General features: G+C 40.7%; 1 protein-coding gene across 8 annotated transcripts in view; it reads right to left on the bottom strand.

The window, feature by feature from the left end:
* Nucleotides 1-19,427, bottom strand: part of CALD1 (caldesmon 1) — a 236,683-nt gene that overhangs the window by 14,551 nt on the left and 202,705 nt on the right. For all 8 annotated transcript variants that reach the window (XM_033194671.1, XM_033194670.1, XM_033194675.1 and 5 more), the window contains 3 exons: nucleotides 17,163-17,305; nucleotides 11,003-11,264; nucleotides 8,281-8,421 (listed from right to left, as the gene is read on the bottom strand). In XM_033194671.1, the coding sequence (XP_033050562.1) occupies nucleotides 8,281-8,421; nucleotides 11,003-11,264; nucleotides 17,163-17,305 (546 nt within the window). The remainder of the gene's footprint in view (nucleotides 1-8,280; nucleotides 8,422-11,002; nucleotides 11,265-17,162; nucleotides 17,306-19,427) is intronic.

A 19,427-nucleotide genomic window follows, 5' to 3' on the forward strand; every position in this document is an offset into this window, starting at 1 on the left:
AGACAGAAATGGAATAAAAAATGCCTCTAAAACCATATTAATCAGTGGCAAAATAATTGAATTTTAAGACTAACATAATTGGCGGGGCACTGAGGTTCACACCTATAATCCTAGCACTTTGAGAGATCGAGGCAGGCAAATAACACTTGAGGTCAGGAGTTCAAGACCAGCCTGGTCAACAAGGGGAAACCCTATCTCTACTAAAAAATACAAAAATTAACTGGATGTGGTGGCACGTGCCTGTAGCCCCAGCTACTTGGGAGGCTGAGATGGGAGAATTGCTTGAACCTGGGAGGAAGAGATTGTAGTGAGCCAAGATTGTGCCACTGTACTCCAGCCTGGGTGACAGAACGAGCATCTGTCTCAAAACAAACAAACAAAACAACAACAAACTTAAATAATTTTTTCAAAAATACACACTGTTACCCTTTAGGATGTATTTACTAGAGACATACCATGCTATTTGACTTAACAAAATTTTCCCACAATGTTTTAACTATGTATTTGGTATGTAACAGGATTGAATAACTAGGAAATGTGAACTAGTCCCTTATTGCTTAACCTGATTTCCTAACTTGACAAGGGTCAACGATCAAGCCTATTGTTGAACTTCATTAGCCGTGGAACGTAAAAGATGGGATGCAGGTAGAATGAGGATGGGGCACAGCTTATCTGTAATGGCTGAGGCTTCCCAAGAAGCCTCTCTTAGCCCAAGTGTGAAATTAGGAAATAAGCCCAGAGAAACAGGGGTGGACATAAAAAAATCAGCAGTTCAGTAGTCTTTGATGAATTCTTTTTTTTTTTTTAAAGCTAGGAACTTTTTGCTACAACTGAAGCTGCTAAATCAAACATTATATTTTACTGAAACTGTATCACTTAAATTTAGATGGTGGCCATAAGAAAATATTTGTTGAATCCATGCCACAGCCAACTCCAGACTAGAAATATCCTCTGCCACCAATGATTTATCAATACCATGAGCAAATACCTTCTTTGCTTATGACTGCATATGCCAAAGCACAGGCACGCTGAAAAGTTCCATTTTGTTCCCTGTTCAGGACAGCCAAGAAATCTACTAGATTATAGTTGCCCTAGGCTAGTTATGTTTGAGTGGCCCCTTGTCTCAGTGAGTCTCGGTTAATATGAGAAATTACCATAGCCTGGATGATTTAAAACAACAAGCATTTCTCACAGTTCCGGAGACTGGGAAGTCTAAGATTAGGTTGCTAGCATGGTTGGGGTTTGCTGAGAGCTCTCTTCATGGTTTGCAGATGGCCACCTTCCTGCTGTGTCCTCATATAGTGCAGAATAGAAAGGGAGCAAGTAAGGTTCTGTGTCTCTTCTTAAAAGGGCACTAATCCCATTAAGGGGGCCTCCACCCTCATGACCTAATTGTTTTCCAAAAGTCCCACCTCCTAATACCATCATATTGAAGGTTAGGATTTCAACATATGAATTTTGAGGGGATACACACAATTCTCCAAGATGTGAGGGATTCTTTCTGACCCAGACTGGTCTGAGATTCATGAGCAATTAATAAGTATCACAGAGTTTTTCTTTTGAAAACATGCTTCCTCTCTAATATCAGTTGAATAGCACTTTTATAGATATTAGAGCATTTCATTCTTTCTGATGATTTCCTACAAAGACAAAAGCAAACTCTTACTTAAAAACCTTTATGCAAAAAAGTACTATAAGTAGTGCTGAGTTTATGGGATATATAAAAAATCTATAAAGTAACTCTTATTTTTCTGATTTTAATTATAAACTTAGAATTATATTTCTGTAGAAAAAATTCCCAGGTGAGTAAGGTGAAATAGTTTAGAACCATGCAATGCACTGGCACTTTTAATAAATATTACCCATCCGTCCGTCCGTCCATCCACCCATCCTATTTTTATCCCTGACAGCCTGTCAGCCAATTAGCCAATAAATTATATATTGAGTACCTTCTATATAAAATTGAATACTAATAAATAAAATAGTGCTATTGATTGAATTGTGTCCCCCTAAAATGCATCTGTTGAGGCCCTAACCCCCGATGTGATTGTACTTGGAAATGGGGCCTCTAAGGAAGTAATTAAGGTTAAATGAGATCACAGCGGTGGAACTCTGATCCTACAGGATTATTATCACCACAAGAAGAGACACTAGAGAGTGCACCTGCTCTCCTTCCACCATGTGAAAACACAGTAAGAAGGCAGCCATCTGCAAGCCAAACTGCAAGCCATTCAGTTTCTCATCAGAAACTGAATCTGCTCGCACCTTGATCTTGGACTTCCAGCCTCCAGGACCGTGAGAAATATATTTCTATTGTTTAATCCATCCAGTCTATGGTATTTTGTTATGGCAACCTGAGTAAACTAAGATAGACAAGGTCTTATCTTTTTTTTTTTTTTGAGACAGAGTCTCACTCTGTTGCCAGGCTGGAGTGCAGTGGTAGAATCTCGGCTCATTGCAACCTCCACCTCCTGGGTTCCAGTGATTCTTCTGCCTCAGCCTCGAGTAGCTGGGACTGCAGATGCGTGCTACCACGCTCAGCTAATTTTTGGTCACCATGTTGGCCAGGATGGTCTCCAACTCTTCACCTTGTGATCTGCCCACCTCGGCCTCCCAAAGTGCTGGGATTACAGGCGTGAACCACTGTGCCCCGCTAACAAGTTCTTACTCTTTAAGGAACACAGAATTTAGTAGGGAAGACTAGTACAGTATATAAAATAAAATATTTAAAAATTAACAGTAGGTACAATATTAAAGAAAAAATGCTGTGTGTATAAGAGAAGTAACTATCTGGGGGAGTTGGAGAAGGCTTTTCAGTAGTGTTGATATTTCAGCTGAGATTAGTAGTTTCTGGTTTACACAGTTTCAGAAATGAGTTTATGAAAGTGAGGAAGGAAGTGCATGGCTTAGCCAGGAAAGGGCATTTCTGGCAAAGCAAGTACATGTACAAAGATTTGGAGAGCCATAAGGCACGCAGCGTGGTGAGACTGAAGGATAAAGAAAAATTCAGTGTGGTGGGAGGACAGAGGCACCGCAGAAGGGGATAGCAGAGGTGAGAATTGTTCTTTGTCTCACCTGCAGCATCTTTATGACTCAGGGATCATCTTTCTAACCTTAGCCCTGGCATTTATTCAAATCACCGAGGTTCTCAGATTCCTACTCCTCCTTTTGCTTCTATCATAGCTAACATAGCTTGACTTCATCATCGCATTCCACACATTTTGTCAGGATGCACTGTCGGTTTACTGATGCACTCCTGTTAGAAAATACCCTAACTTAGTGGCCCTATGTAATTTAACAACTTGTACTGAATTTGTATATTAAATGTTCTGTTTAAGGAGTTTAATGAGGGAAATTGGTTCTTCTGAAGACCAAGAGGTGGCAGTATCGTCTCGATAAAACTCGAATAAAAGCACGCTATTTGTTTTAGAAAATTGGTGCTCTCATTACTCCACACCCTGCCCCCAACCAATGAAGGCAATAGAAATAAAAAAAAATCTTTGAATTGAATTTACTTAAAATCTATTCTTTATTACATATGAAAATCACTCACTGCTAACATAATTTAATGATGAAAAACCAGGTATTCCTTGTTTCCCAAACAAGGAATAGAAATCATGAGATATTTTTTAAAAAAATACTAGTTGGCCGGGCGCGGTGGCTCAAGCCTGTAATCCCTGCACTTTGGGAGGCCGAGACGGGTGGATCACAAGGTCAGGAGATCGAGACCATCCTGGCGAACACGGTGAAACCCCGTCTCTACTAAAAAAATACAAAAAACTAGCCGGGCGAGGTGGCGGGCGCCTGTAGTCCCAGCTACTTGGGAGGCTGAGGCAGGAGAATGGCGTAAACCCGGGAGGCGGAGCTTGCAGTGAGCTGAGATCCGGCCACTGCACTCCAGCCTGGGCGACAGAGCGAGACTCCGTCTCAAAATAAAATAAAATAAAATAATAAAAAAATACTAGTTGACAGTATTTTGATGTTTTTTTTTTTGAGACGGAGTCTCGCTCTGTCGCCCGGGCTGGAGTGCAGTGGCCGGATCTCAGCTCACTGCAAGCTCCGCCTCCCGGGTTTACGCCATTCTCCTGCCTCAGCCTCCGGAGTAGCTGGGACTGCAGGCGCCCGCCACCTCGCCCGGCTAGTTCTTTGTATTTTTTAGTGGAGACGGGGTTTCACCGCATTAGCCGGGATGGTCTCGATCTCCTGACCTCGTGATCCGCCCGTCTTGGCCTCCCAAAGTGCTGGGATTACAGGCTTGAGCCACCGCGCCCGGCCTCTCCCATTGGTATTCTACAATGCTAACTTGTAACCACTTATAAAAGCTGCAGGGCCAAGGGCATTAATAGCTATCCCAATTAAGTTGTAGAATATGAAATTGAGCTTGAAAATTAGTCACAGCAGGTTCTTCAAGGCACATACATGGAGGGAAGCATAGACTGTCTGCCCCAAATATGTGTCTCTCTTATGTAGAAATTTAAAATATTCTAGACCTTTTTTATACATCTATTTTAATCAATTGCAGACAAATGCCTCTCCACCAGAGGGAGTAGATAAATGGCTTCCTGGGGACACTAGATGAAATGGGAAGTCAGCATTTGGTTGAGGGAAAGACCAGAGAAATAAGTAAGTTGAGAAATTTGGTAGAGAGGAAATAATTAAAGAGGCGGGAAGAGTGGGTTATAGTTTCTCCTGAAAAAAAAAAAAAAACTACAGTAGAATTTAGAAGTCTAGATGACTACTATTTTCTTCATGTTACCAAGACTGTTCAAGGAAGGCTTGAGCAGGATTTTAAAGAAGGTAGAAAGAGAGAGCATGGTTTTCTTTTTCTTTCTTCTTTTTTGTTTTTGGAGATGGAGTTTTGCGTTTGTTGCCCACGCTGGAGTACAATGGCGTGATCTCAGCTCACTGCAACCTCTGCCTCCCAGGTTCAAGCAGGTCTTCTGCCTCAGTCTCTCAAGTAGCTGGGATTACAGGCATGCGCCACTGCACCCAGCTAATTTTGTATTTTTAGTAGAGACAGGGTTTCTCCATGTTGGTCAGGCTGGTCTCGAACTCCTGACCTCAGGTGATCCACCTGCCTTGACCTTCCAAAGTGCTGGGATTACAGGCATGAGTCACCTTGCCCAGTCGAGAGCATGGTTTTCTTTGACTACTGTTGAGTCAGGAACAGAAGACCTAGACTGGGAATCGGCTGAACTCTGAGAGCTGTACAGAGATAGCCTGAGCCCAGGGAGGTTTTGTTTTCTAGAGCCGGGGGTCTGTAAGCCATGGCCCATTTGTCCATGGGCCAAGTGCAGCCTGTGTTTTCCACACACAGCCACCAACTTGAAATGGTTTTTTTTTTTTTTTTTGAGATGGAGTCTCGCTCTGTCGCCCAGACTGGAGTGCAGTGGTGCGATCTTGGTCACTGCAACCTCCGCCTCCCAGATTCAAGTGATTCTCCTGTCTCAGCCTCCTGAGTAGCTGGGATTATAGGCACCTGCCACTTTGCCTAGCTAATTTTGTATTTTTAGTAGAGATGGGGTTTCTCCATGTTGACCAGGCTGGTTTCAAACACCTGACCTCAGGTGATACACCTGCCTTGGCCTCCCAACATGCTGGGATTACAGGTGTGAGCCACCGCACCTGGCCTTGAGAATGGTTTTCACATTGTTAAATGGTTAAACAAATCAAAAGAAGAAGAATATTTCATGACGTTAGAAAATCACAATAAAATTACATAAAATTCAAATTTCAGTGTTTATAAATAAAGCTTGCCTACTCCACAAGGCCTTTCTCTACTCATTTTGCTCTGCTCTGAGATCAACATTTTGTCACCTTAGTAATTATTGAATCGTTTATTTGAGGCAGTCATTAGTGCCGTCAGGGCAGCCACCTTGCTTTGTTCTTTCCCTCATGGGACATAGCATGCATTAAGTATTTCATAAATAATCAGATATTAAATGTATAATCCCTCTGTGGCTTACTTTCAATTTTCCCTGAAGCAGATCTTGAGACAAGGGTTCGAGTACAAATAATTTATTTGGGAGGTATCAGAAATATGACTGGGACCCAGACCATCATAAAGACTAAACGAGCCAGGTGTGGTGGCTCACACCTGTAATCCAAGCACTTTGGGAGGCCCAGGTGGGTGGATCATGAGGTCAGGAGTTCGAGACAGCCTGGCCAATATGGTGAAACCCCCGTCTCTACTAAAAATACAAAAATTAGCCGGACATGGTGGCGTGCGCCTGCATTCCCAGCTACTCGGGAGGCTGAGACAGAAGAATTGCTTGAACCTGGGAGGCGAAAGTTGCAGTAAGCCAAGATCGTGCCACTGCACTCCAGCCTGGGCTACAGGGCAAGACTCCATCTCAAAAAAAAAAAAAAGACTAAGTGAAGCTATTTGGGGATTAAAAAATTCTGATTTTCCTGTGGAACAAGTAATAACTGTAAAATGGAAGCAGCTTTTGGTCATTTTGGTGTGCCACCTGATATAACCTTATACATATGTACATAATTAACCATCCAGACCTCGTATGATTCCTTTTTTCTTTTTTTAGAGACAGGGTCTCATTCTTTTGCACAGACTGGAGTGCAGTGGCACTATCTCGGCTCACTGTAACCTCTGCCTCCCAAGTTCAAGTGGTTCTCCTGCCTCAGCCTCCCAAATAGCTGGGATTACAGGTGTGCACCACCATGCCTAGCTAATTTTTGTGTTTTTAGTAGAGATGGGGTTTCACTAGGTTGGCCAGGATGGTCTAGAAATCCTGACCTCAGGTGATCCACCTGCCTCAGCCTCCCAAAGTGCTGGGATCACAGATGTGAGCCACTGTGCCTGGCCAGACCTGGGTATAATTCTATCATGGCTTTGCCCATTGTTGATGCTTTATAACCTAGCTAGGTTGATGGAAAATGAAATGTTAAAGGTTCCAATCTCTGAAGATTCATTCATTTATTCATCATTTAAAAAATTTTAAGTATCTTCAATATGATGTAAGGCACTGTGCTAGATGCTCAATGATGTTAATCCTCAAAGAAACCACCACTGGCAATAATGGTGGACTGATTATAAATCAAGGATGCCACTTTCTTGAGCCCCCTGTGTTTTCCCTACATCTCAACTATTGTATCATCTACCTGACTCAGCTGATTCCTGCTCCTTCTCTGTTGTCTTGGCAGCACTCTGTTTTACATCAAATAGGAGCTGTGCTCCATGAAGGCTGTCATAGGACCAAAGCCATCCTGGAAAAGGACCCTCTCCAAGTCACATTTCACTTCCTCCCATAATAACTGCTTTAAAATTTGCACCTGTACCATTTCCAGCTGGCTTTTAATCATGACAAAGAAAAAATGAACAGCTAGCAAGAAAAGCAGCTTAAACTTTTAATATATACTTTCCCATTTTATAAATTTTAAATGTTTCTATTCTCAATTGCTCAAAGGAATGAGGCACATGGAGAATGTGGATCAGTGAAATTCAGAGATAATCACCGAATGTCATTTTAATGTATGCCAAAGCATCTAATAAATAACAGATTAAAAATTTCACTACTGTCTCTCCTTTCCATATGTTGTAAACAAAGAGAAGCTATGTTGAAACTGAATCCTTGATGTGTTGGTACCAAGAGGCAAGACCTTTGGTTGGTAACTAGGTAATGAGGGTGGGGCCCCTGTGAATGGGACTAATGCCCTTATAAAAGAGGCCTAAGGGAGCCTGTTTTCTCACCTTCTCTTTCCACCATGTGAAGACATAGGGAGAAGGTGCCGTCTTTGAGGAATAGGCCCTCACTAGACACCACATCTGCTGGCACCTTGATCTTTGACTTCCCAGCCTTCAGAACTGTGAGTGATAAATTTTGAGACAGAATCTTGCTCTGTTACCCAGGCTGGAGTGCAGTGGTATGATCTCGGCTCACTGCAACCTCCGCCTCCTGGGTTCAAGTGATTCTCCTGCCTAAGCCTCCCAAGTAACTGGGATTATTATAGGTGCGTGCCACCACGTCCGGCTAATTTTTGAATTTTTTGGTGGGGGGGGGTTTCACCATGTTGGCCAGGCTGGTCTCGAACTCCTGACCTCAGGTGATCTGCCCACATTGGCCCCCCAAAGTGCTAGGATTACAGGCATGAGCCACCGCACCTGGCCCTAAAGTATTTTGTTATAGCAGCCTGAACAGATTAACATGGAAGGATAGCAAAAAGATAAATGAAGCAAAGGCCCTGAATAATCAATAACTAAACAAGGGGCTAAAATCCAGTTTCTTTCATATTCTAATAGAAGTTTTCTGGGGAAAAACATACCTTGAGAGATGAACCTTTAGGAGTGAAACACTTGAATGGTTTCTTGTCATCTGGCAAGCCATCTTCTGGCATCTTCTGGCGTTTCTCAGCAGCTTCTGCTCTTCGCCTTTCAATTTCTTCCTTTAGCCTCCTCTTCTCTTCCTAAGAGAGAAAGAACAAATTAACAAGGCATCAGTACCAGCTTCACAGCCAAAGGGAAGAGCGCTGTAGGAGAGAGAGCACAGTCAGGAGAGGCAGCAGACTCAGGCCGCAGGCTGGACACTCCCCTTCTAGGTGGTCACCAGAGGTTTAGCCTGAGAGCTGGAGTTGAGCTGCCTTTATTTGCATTCTGGTGGTGCTACTTTCCAATGGCCTGACCTTGGCTATGTTATTTATCTGCTCTGTGGCTCAGTTTCTTCATCTGTAAAACAGGGATAACAATAGTACTCATTTTATAGGGCTTTTGTGAAGACTCAGTGAGAAAGCACATGTAAAATGCTTAGACCAGGCTTGTCCAAGCCACAGCCCAGGGGCCACATGATGCCCAGGATGGCTTTGAATGTGGCCCAACAAATTCGTAAACTTTCTTAAAACATTATGAGACATCTTTGTTTTTTGTTTTGTTTTGTTTTGTTTTTAGCTCATCAGCAATCATTAGTATTAGTGTATTTTATGTGTCACCCAAGGCAATTCTTCTTCTTCCAATGTGACCCAGGGAAGCCAAAAGAGCGGACACCCCTGGCTTAGACTAACACTCATTATGGTGATTTCCCATAGGATGACACATAATCACCACTGTCCTGTGGGTCATTAACAATGACCTCACTCTTCTGTATATGTAAAAGGAATATGAATATTCCTTCTACCTACATCCTAGGAGAGTTGTGTTGTGAAGACAAATAAATGACTTATGTGAAAAGCTATCTAAATCTGCAGTACTATATTTGCCAGATGGTACAAGAGGTGATTTTATGGTTGCTCCCCGCTTCAGGTGAATGTATAATTTTAGATGGTTTGACAAACGTGAAATACTGTAGACATTGCACCATAGTGGTGCAAACGTAAATGTTTACAGACTGTCTCATTAACTCCTCTGTGTCTTCATTCCTAGTCTAGAATATTCTGTCTCCTCTATCAGGCAAACAATTCAGGGCTCTGATCAAGTTGTACAACTTGATTTTCTGAGAGATTTATGCAGTCTTTGGTAGTTCTTAAACTGTGAGATCATTATCACTGCATGTTCTCAAGCAGCGACTAGATGTTCTTCTGTTAAAGGATGCCGTAGAAGGATCCTGTGTTTCGTAGTTTAGCCCAAATAATCTCCTAGGTCCAATCCAGTTCTAAGACTTCACGATTTCCCTTCAGCCTTTCCTGATACTCTCCTCCTCTGAATAATAATCATAATAACAATGATGCCAATAATGATATCTACCAATTTTTGAGTGCCTAGAATGTGCTAGGCACTGGGAGCACAATGGTCTATTAATAATTATCGGAAGAATCCTGCAAAGTAGATATTATTTCACAGATAAGGAAAAGAGAGTAGTCCAGATTTCCCAAGGCCCCAGCTTGTTAGTGGCAGAGTTAGGATAGAAGACTGGGTGTGTTCCGAGATTGCACCACTGCACTCCAGCCTGGGTGACAGAGCCAGACTCCATCTAAAAAAAAAAAAAAAAAAAAAGAAACCTGGGTGTGTTTAACTCCAAAACTCTATCATCCTGATTACTTCCCAACCAAAGGTAATTGGCTCATTGAAAGCTGGAGTTAAAAGAGACCTCAAAATAATGTATCAAAATTTTCCACACAGTTCTGGAAAATTTTGCATAGGATCCATGTCAAAATGCCATTGAAAGTTTTTTTTTTTCCCTTCATATTTTGAATGATGGAAGATCGCTATTTCAAAAGCTCTAGGCTCTGAGTTGGAAAAGCAAGGTCTCCATACTGATTCTACCATTTATTAGTCAAAAATCTTCAAATAAGTCACTCAAACTATTTGATTCCTGGTTTCTTTGCCCATAAAATGAGAACAACGTACCTCAGGATGAAAGAAAAGAATGCACTTTGTAAACTGTAGTACTGTAAGTTGTAGTTGGTTAAACATTGTTTCATATGCTGAGCCAAAATGTTCCTCCTTGTAACTTTATCTGCTGTTTTTAGCTCTGTCTTAAAAGATGAAACAAATTCATCTGTTTATAATGATGGGGTTCGTCCTGCATGTCAGGCACGGTATGGGGTCCTGGGTATACTGTCCCTGCCTGTTTACATTCTAATGTACTTACTTGCTCATTAAAAAAAAAAAAAAGATTAAAAAAATCTTCTCTATAAAAACTCTCCAACTATTAGAAATGAAGTATCAGGTAACTTCATTCTGGTAACTATTTTGCAGACCTTTCCTCCTTCTCAGCTTTCTAACTTTTCCTTTTTGAGAGGCAGTAAAGGGTAATGGGTTAACACAAGGGAGACCTTGAGAAAATTACAAAAACAACCAACCAACAAAAAAAACCCAAAACTCTCTGTGCCTCAGTTTTCTCATCTGTAAAATGGGGATAATTACCCACGTCAGCGAGTTCTTAGAAGCAGTGGACAAATTAATATGTCTACATGTTTTAGAACCGTAACTAGCACATGTTAAGTTTATTATTCTTAAGAAATATTTTTGAGAGCCCATGCTCAAAAGAGCAGCCGCACGGCACCAGGGAATTTTCTCGTGCAACGTTCTCAGGGGGCTTAGCGCCCGCCTTACCTCCTCTCTGAGTTTTCGATCGGCTTCCTCCTGCTTCCTCCTCTGCTCTTCCTCCTCCAGGACCTTCCTTCTCTCTTCCCTCTTTTTCTTGAGTTCCTCTAGCTCCAAAGCCGCCTCCTGCTGCTTCTGTTTGAGCTTCTCAAACTCTTCGCTCTCGGTCTCCCCGCGACGACGACGAAGCTCCTCCAGCCTTTTGCCGGCTTCCACCTGGGGCGCGCCTTCAGCCTCCTTGGTGTCCACGCTGGCCCTCCCTCCAGGGCGGCTATGGTTTGGGGGCAATGGAAAGGGGTTTACATGCTTTTGCCTGTAGTCTCCCTGGAGGAAGGGGAGGTCGGTCTGCGGCTTTTGCATCCCAGACCAAATCTCCAGTGCCTCTCATTAGCCCAAGGGGTAGGCTGGGGAAGGGGTCTGCCTGGAATCACAGTCTGAATGGGAGCCTCTGCTCTGCCACTTGCGCTTGGTTTCCTCAGCTGTAAAATGGGACAAATATGCACTGCAAAATGGGATTGTAAAGTTGTGCAGCTGCTATGGAAACAGTATGGAGGTTCCTCAAAAAATCAACAAGAGAACTACCACGAGATCCAGCAATCCCACTTCTGATACACATCTAGAAGAATGGAAAGCAGGGTCTTGAAGAGATACTTGTATACCCGTGTTCATAGCAGCACTATTTACAAGGACCAAGAGATTGACACAACCCAAGTGTCCATCATGGCAGGAGTGGATAAATAAAAGGTGGGCCAGCCATTCCATGGAATATTATTCAGACTTAAAAAGGAAGGAGATCTTGTTACCTGTTATGACATGGATAAATCTTGAAGATACTATGCTAAGTGAAATAAGCCAGTCACAGAAATCATACAAATACCGTGTGATTCCATGTATATGAGGGATCTAAAGTAGTCAAATTCATAGAGACAGAAATAGAACTGTAGTTACCAGAGGCAGAGCGTGGGTGGTGGTAGGAAATAGAGTTGTTGTTTAATGGGTGTGGTCTTTCAGTCTTGCAAGATGGAAAGAGTTTTGGAGATCTGTATGCCTCACACTACTTAACTGTACATTTAAAAATGCTTACGATGGTAAATTTTAGGTTATGTTAGTTTTTACCACAGTTTTAAAAAAAGATACATGCTACAACATGGAAAAATGGGGCAAATACTATTTATTCTATTTACCTCTGCGAGTTGCATGGGATTATGTATTATATCAATATGATAGATATACTGATATACTATGATTTATATATCATCTACAGTATAAATATTAGTTGTTATTAGAAAGGAAGGCATGTAGTGCAAAACGTTACTTGTGAATGAGTTCAAAAGTCTCCTAGTGGCCTTACTAGTCCTTTGCCATAAGTTACTGGTTAACTTGGGTCTGCCTGGAGTAATGGATCAGGAGGGAAGACACAAAGGTTCAGGCACTGCAAATGGGAAAAAGTGGCTTAACTAGCAGAGGCATTGAAGTAAATCCATCTATCCACAACTTTGTCTTGAGCTTGACTCTAGCAGCTGATCTCTGGCAGATGAAATTACCCATTGCCTCCTGATTAAGAGCTAAACACAGTGATTTATGTCTATTCTTACAGAGCTGCTCCAGGAGAGTCCTTCATGATGGCATTGACCTATGGCTTCAATTTGTGTATTTTCTGTGCTCTTTGACCCCAACACAACTGGAATACTCCTTATACAGACTTAAAATTATGAAATTAGCTTGGTATGACGTGGTTATTACTTACATGTCATTCTTTATGCTTTCTAAACCCTTTTCATATCCACTACTTCATTTAACAGTCACAATAACTGGGAAGATGTCAGGTTAGGTTTATTATCCCCATCTTACAAACAAGGAAATCACAGGTAAGAGAGAGAATAATATACTCAAACTTTTGGTAGCTAGAAAGCAGTTGAGCCATGATCAGATTCTAATGCTTATCTATTAGTTGTACTCTTCTTGTCACTATAATTATACCTGAAATTAAATACGTTTTGTTATGAAACAATGAATAAACTGAAATAGAACATGTTAGCCTATCTCTCCACCTCTCACCTCAAACCTTCAGGATAGAGTCTCAGAGAAACCTCTCCAAACTCTGTCTCTAGAATTTCTACAGTCTAGGTCTAGCTACCTTCCGTGCCTGAGCAGAAGCAATGCTTCATCAGATAGAACAGCTTATAAAACAGAAAGAAAATGGGTACGTTTTTATATAAATAAGAATTAAAATTGAAATTATGTTGAATTTTATTTTGTGATTAAGGAGGATACACAGGGACCTCATTGCAGAACTGGGAACATGTTAAGACTTAAGACAGAATGCTATCCCAAGAGTCCTTATGGTAAAATTTTATTTCAGAACTGGCATTTTTAGTATTTTACACATCTATAAAAGGATGGAGACATATCGTTAGCACCTACTGTGACCCCTGAGTTTCTTTAATAAATTTGCTATATGATACAGTTAGAACACTGATAATTTTAAAACATGTTGATACTCAAAGTAGGCCTTTGGTGGAATACAGCATTTTCACTAACACAGAATTCACCTAAGTTGGATTTGCCTGGGGCATCACTAAGCAGAATTTAGTGGCTTAATTTAGGCTTGAAGGCCCTTGTTATAAGTAGTCTTTAAGAGGCAGAGATACAACTTTGCCATTTAAATACTTATTAGCAAGTAGTAAGGTCATTCTTAACTAGATGTGAACGTAGATATCCTATTCCTGACATTTTTGTCTAAGAAACAAAAGAATTACCACACCCTAATATCACGTACTACATTTAAAGAATGGCACAGTATTTCTAACTGTGGAACAAGAGAAAGAATAAAACAAGAAATGGTCTCAAGAAATACACTGTGCAATATTGATTTTATAATATATATGTATATTATATATCATGCTTTTTAAACACTGAAGTAGTTCTGAATATACTGTGTCCTCCAGAACAATAATTTTCAAGCTGCAGACCGGAAAGTCAATTTAGTAGTTTGTAATCAACATTTAAAAAAAAAGAAACAGAAAATATCGGAGTACACTGCATAGAGCAAAAGAAACTACCGTTTCTTGACACACTTGTTTCAGTTATGAAAACATATACAGGTGTGTACTGGGTCATTATGTAAAATGTATTTCTTACTAAGGGCTTAGGTTAAGAAATTTAGAACTATTGGTCTAGGCTCTTGTCAGTTACAAGTAACTTTTATTTTGAACTCAAACAAGGTTAAAGGGTCCCTCAAAACCTTGTCGTCAAAGGCTCTTTCAGGGTCTTCTAGGTTCACAGGCCTGTGACTTCTCTCTCAGTCAATTTAGGGTCTTTCCTTTCGAATATGAGTTTGCTCTCTCTTTGTGTTCATCATATTACTGTACAGGTACTGAATCGGCAAAACACATGCCTATGGAAACATCTATGGATTCCACTAGGTGTCGCTCAGTCTTCATTTTGGACAATCAATATGTCCGTCATTAAGGACTGGCTGAATAAGTAATAATACATCCATCCAGTGGAATCTAGTACCATTAATTATAGGCTTATATTTATTGGCATAGAAAGCAAGCTATGATACATTCTTATGCACAGTGCAAGAATCAATGTCAAATTATAAGTATACTCACACACATGTATATACTACATATAAATATACATACGTGTGTGCGTTTATCTTGAATAGTATACACATAGATAAATATCTGGAAAAAGTGTTACTGGTGGTTATCTTTGGGTGGTGAGTGCTTATTTTTATTCTTCTATTTTCTCAGCGTTTTTATAATGAGTACTTTTTTTTCTATAATCGGGAAAAAACCTTTTAATTCCCACTTTCGAAAATAAAAAATCAAAAAACCCTTCATTTTGCACTTTCTATAAAACCCTTGGTAATAATTTGCATTGCTATATCGTGCTCATTGAATTGAGATTTTTATGTCATGTTTTAGAGAAAACAAGTGAGTTACAAGAAAACGCAAATATCAGAGGGAACAGTAATTAAATCAAACATGAGCAGCTATGCTCAAAACAAGAGTAAAAGTTTTGTTCACACCACCTCTGCCTATGTGCACGACCTCAGCATTAGGGTGCCACTTAAGGTGGAAATCTCTTCCCTAAAGTTCTTTCTCCTGCGCCGTCCTTGGCTTCTTTAGGTATAAGTCAAGATGAGTATTAGGCTTTTGACCATTAAGGACACAGCTTGTTTTCAGTTAAGCTGGTACGTACTAAACTTATCTAAATAGAGGCTGATACTCTCTTCCTGTCTCCTCATTTTATATGTATATGGAGCAAAACTGTACTTCTTTGCTTCAATCAGCATGAATTTCTAATTGAAACTAAAAGTCACATACATTGGTGGCTAAACAAAAATAAATAATATGGTAGCAGCTTGTTCCTAGGTATTTTTTTTTTCCTGTCCAAAATAGAAACATTAAGGTCAGAGTCACATGTAAGGGTTCTTAGCACTTGTCACCATCCCTTGTGACTACTCCTCCCTTCAAATTACCCAGCTTTGTGGATTTCTACACAATAGGCATGTTAATTATTAATTTGAGCTTTGACTGAAGCTTGTTGGCAAGTATGCTAATTGTTAAACAGACTTTTTTCTACTGACAGATTTTTTTCAATGTTATTTCTTTTAACAAAAAACTTACACCTTAAAAGAACCTTATGCTTACAAGACATATTTTAAACTATTAATTAAAAAATTATAATATTAGGTAATATTCATTGAATACTTTTCATGAACCTAACACTATTCTAGGGCATTAAAACATTCAACTACAGGCACTTCAGCAAGTTTTAGACTCAACTTAACCTGAACCAACTTGCTTTGTAGATTTTCTATGGATGTTCAATAAACTTAATTTTCACATCTATTCTCTTGGCAATCCCAAGTAATATCTATAGATTCTACCTTTCTTACACCTTCATCATTTTATTTAGATCTTTTACATACACCTTTTCTTCTGTGTGCTTTAGGTTCTCCTTTGGATAAACATGGGCAGGTTTCTGCTCAAATTTATGTATAGAAAAATTGTTTTGGGGCAACAGTATTTATCCACCTTAGCCTCTTGGATGAGATTGAAATGTCCATCATTAGTAGCTCTGCCTGCTTTTGAATATTACAAAGGCTTTGGTGTGAGGAGCATGTCAAATTTCTCCCTCATACCTGACTGATGACTTTCTTATTTGAAGTGTTCAGAAAAACAGGGTCTCTAGGCAAGGCTGCAGCCAAGGAACAAGCCCAGGGAAATCCACATTGCAGGAACCCAAGACTCTTCTCCAGCACATCTGGCACAGCAACCAGTGACGTAACAGAGGTTGGAATTCGGCACAGTGGTTGGAGGGAGTGTTTTGTGGGGAAGGAGCACAGGAATCGCGTAGCCAGCCCAGTGTCTGCACCTCAAGTTCTTCTACAAAACTGGTAGAGAGCTCTCAGGATTCGACTGTATTTAGAAATGAGGATTTACCTCAATATACTGGTCTCATCTGTCTGATAATCAGTTGCCCAGATTTTCAATTTGATAGGGTAGGGGGTTATGTTGAGGGGAAAGCTCAAGCTATACAAGAGAGTTTTTCCAAACTGTATAAAATAGAGCAGTCTGTCCATACCCTCTCACTCCCTCTTAGAGACTTCCAATGCAAATGAGCATGAAGGGCTCTCAAAGTCATGTGGTAAAGAAATCTGATGAATTTAGCTTAATTCAATGTTTCCCAAGTATTTCACCACAAAACAATCTTAGTCTTACGCAGTATTTATTTACAACCTCTAGAAAACGCATTCTTGAAAATGGTACTGAGAAAGGTCTCTTAGGAAGGTGGTCAGACCATATAGAGATTCATTGAATGATATGAATCCCAGTCATAGTGTTTTCTAATACACTCATCTCACAAAAGGTCAGTGAACAAAAACATGGATGCCAAGCATGATCTGCCTTTCAAAATAATGGGAAAAGCAGACTAAGCCCTGTCTGAGCGGTGACTGCTGGTCTTCTGTTAGTGATATGAGAACTGGTCCTGCTGACTGAGTATCTCTAAGACAATGGCTAATGACCTCACAACAAAAGCATGCTGCCTGTTTAGCACGTTTCTGTCTGGAAGCACAGGATGGGAAGACTGACATTTTTAAATTTTTTTTGCATGTGAACACAGTTACTATTAACTAGTTGCTACTTCTTACCTGAAAGTATTCTCAGTATGTTTAAGTTTGTGGGTCATGAATTCTCCATTCTGCGACTTAACTTCTGTAAATCCCTTCTTTCGATCCATGAAGCTCTTAACTTCTTTGGGTTCTTTGTCCTTTTTAATCTTTTCATCTTTGATCTAACCAACAGTACATATCAGGAAGAAACAGAACAAGAAAAATCTTATTAGGTTTTGGTTGGTGTCATCAAATAAGACCCAAAATTGTTAGAAAGGCAGAAAACTCAGAAGGAAACCACTCAGATGCGGTAGAGTTGGAATCAGGTGAAATTCTTAGAGAGCTATGGTCCTTTAGCCTGTGAACAAACACCTTTACCACAATTTTAAGAAGGTAAGATCATCCCTGATCTCACTGGGGTTTTTATTTTCAAGAGCAGTGGTAGTACTATTGTTTGGAAACCATAACGTTGTAGGAACTTCATGTAAAAGTAGGTGTTTGCAGTTCCCACTGGGAAGAGCAATTATTAGGGTGGCTTTGATGGAAGAATGACCACGTTGCTTAGACGGGTTTCTTCCTGGATGGAGAGAGAATCTGTGAGAAAGACACACATGTGAAAGGAAGAAAAGGAAACCTTTCAGTTTAACTAGATCTGCCAGGCCAATTCTGGCAAAGACCAGTATGTTAATCAACTGAGTAAATTATGTCCCAAGGACGGGACACTTACTAACCCTATCTTTAGCAGGAGGATCCAAAGATATGTGGGGTCCTTGAGAACATGTCTGTAGTCATCTAAACCATTAAAGTTAGAATGGAATAGGAAAAATTCCAGGATTTACCTTGATTTCCATTGTCAATAAAAATTTAGTTCTCTGGAAGTAGTTTTGTGGTTGTGGTGGGAGACACAGGAAGATGATATATGGAGGGCAGGTGTTAGCTTTCATTATTTTGTGTGTTTTGTGTTTCTTACAGTAAATGAGACAGATTATTTAAAAGTAAAATGAATTTACATAGCTTTTTTGGGGGAGGGGTAAAGGAATTCAAATTACTTCACTTATATCATCTCATCCATTCTTAAAAGATGCACGTGAAAACAGGTGAGGTGCATTCACAATGATGCTTTTCAAGACAGTTACAAAGCATGAGCATTCTAAAGGAACCCACAGAGGAAGGGTAGGCCGTAAGAACTCAGGACTTTAGGTGCTGTGGCCTAGGAGGTTCTATCCTGACCTGATCACTCACCTCTTCTCACCGATTCTTCAGATACCCTGTGAAGATTTACTCCTAAAGTGCATTTTTTTTGTTGTTGTTGTTAGAGACAGAGTCTTGCTGTGTTGCCCAGGCTGGAGTGCAGTGGTGCAATCTCGGCTGGCTGCAACCTCCGCCTCCCGGGTTCAAGGGATTCTCCCGCCTCGCATCATGAGTAGCTGGGATTACAGGCATGCAACACCACACCCAGCTAATTTTTGTACTTTTTAGTAGAGAACGGGTTTCACCATGTTGGCCAGGCTGGTCTCAAATTCCTAACCTCAAGTGATCGACCCGCCTCGGCCTCCGAAAGTGCTGGGATTACAGGTGTGAGCCACCACACTTGGCCTAAAGTGCATGTTTTACAAAGCAGAGCACAGTTTTTTGCTCTTCATTGATAAGTTTTAAGTCATTTGTCTTCTTTGGGTATTATCTGATTAATTACTAGGGATTCACTACTATGCTGTCCTAGTTAGTTAAGACTTCAATCTTTCACCATGGGGTATATACCTAGGATGTCCCTTGGACACACTGAAAATGGGGGCTGTACTTTGCCATTCTCTCCAAGAGCTTTGTCTGTAAATCAAGAAACCTGACTTTTGGCTCCAGTGCTGACAACAAAGTAGTTGTGTTACTTGGACAAATCACCTGACTGCTGTGGGATGCTGGTACCACGAACGTGAAAAAATGTGGTTGGACCAGAGGATTCCTTCTGAATTTTTCATCCTGTCATTTCCCTCTTGGCTCCTCATGGGTCATGAGAGGCTTCAGAAAAAAGGAGCAAGCTCATGGCTTGAATGACACCTTCAGTGTGACTCCCTGATGGCTGTCCTTGCCCAAGAATACATCAGTATTCATTGGACAGGAAGGAGGAAACAAAATATATTCTCATTTTGGCCTACCATTGTTAGACTTAGCCCCAAAACCCAGACACTGGAGTTTATGTTCTGGTTAAGAATTATCTGTGGCTCCAAATGTGAGGGAAACCCACTTTAGGGATAACCATGAAACAAATTCTGAGCAGGAGCTCACGGTCTGTGGAGCACGACGCATGGA

This window comes from Trachypithecus francoisi, unplaced genomic scaffold, assembly GCF_009764315.1.
Source record: "Trachypithecus francoisi isolate TF-2019V2 unplaced genomic scaffold, Tfra_2.0 Lachesis_group4, whole genome shotgun sequence".
NCBI lineage: Eukaryota > Metazoa > Chordata > Mammalia > Primates > Cercopithecidae > Trachypithecus > Trachypithecus francoisi.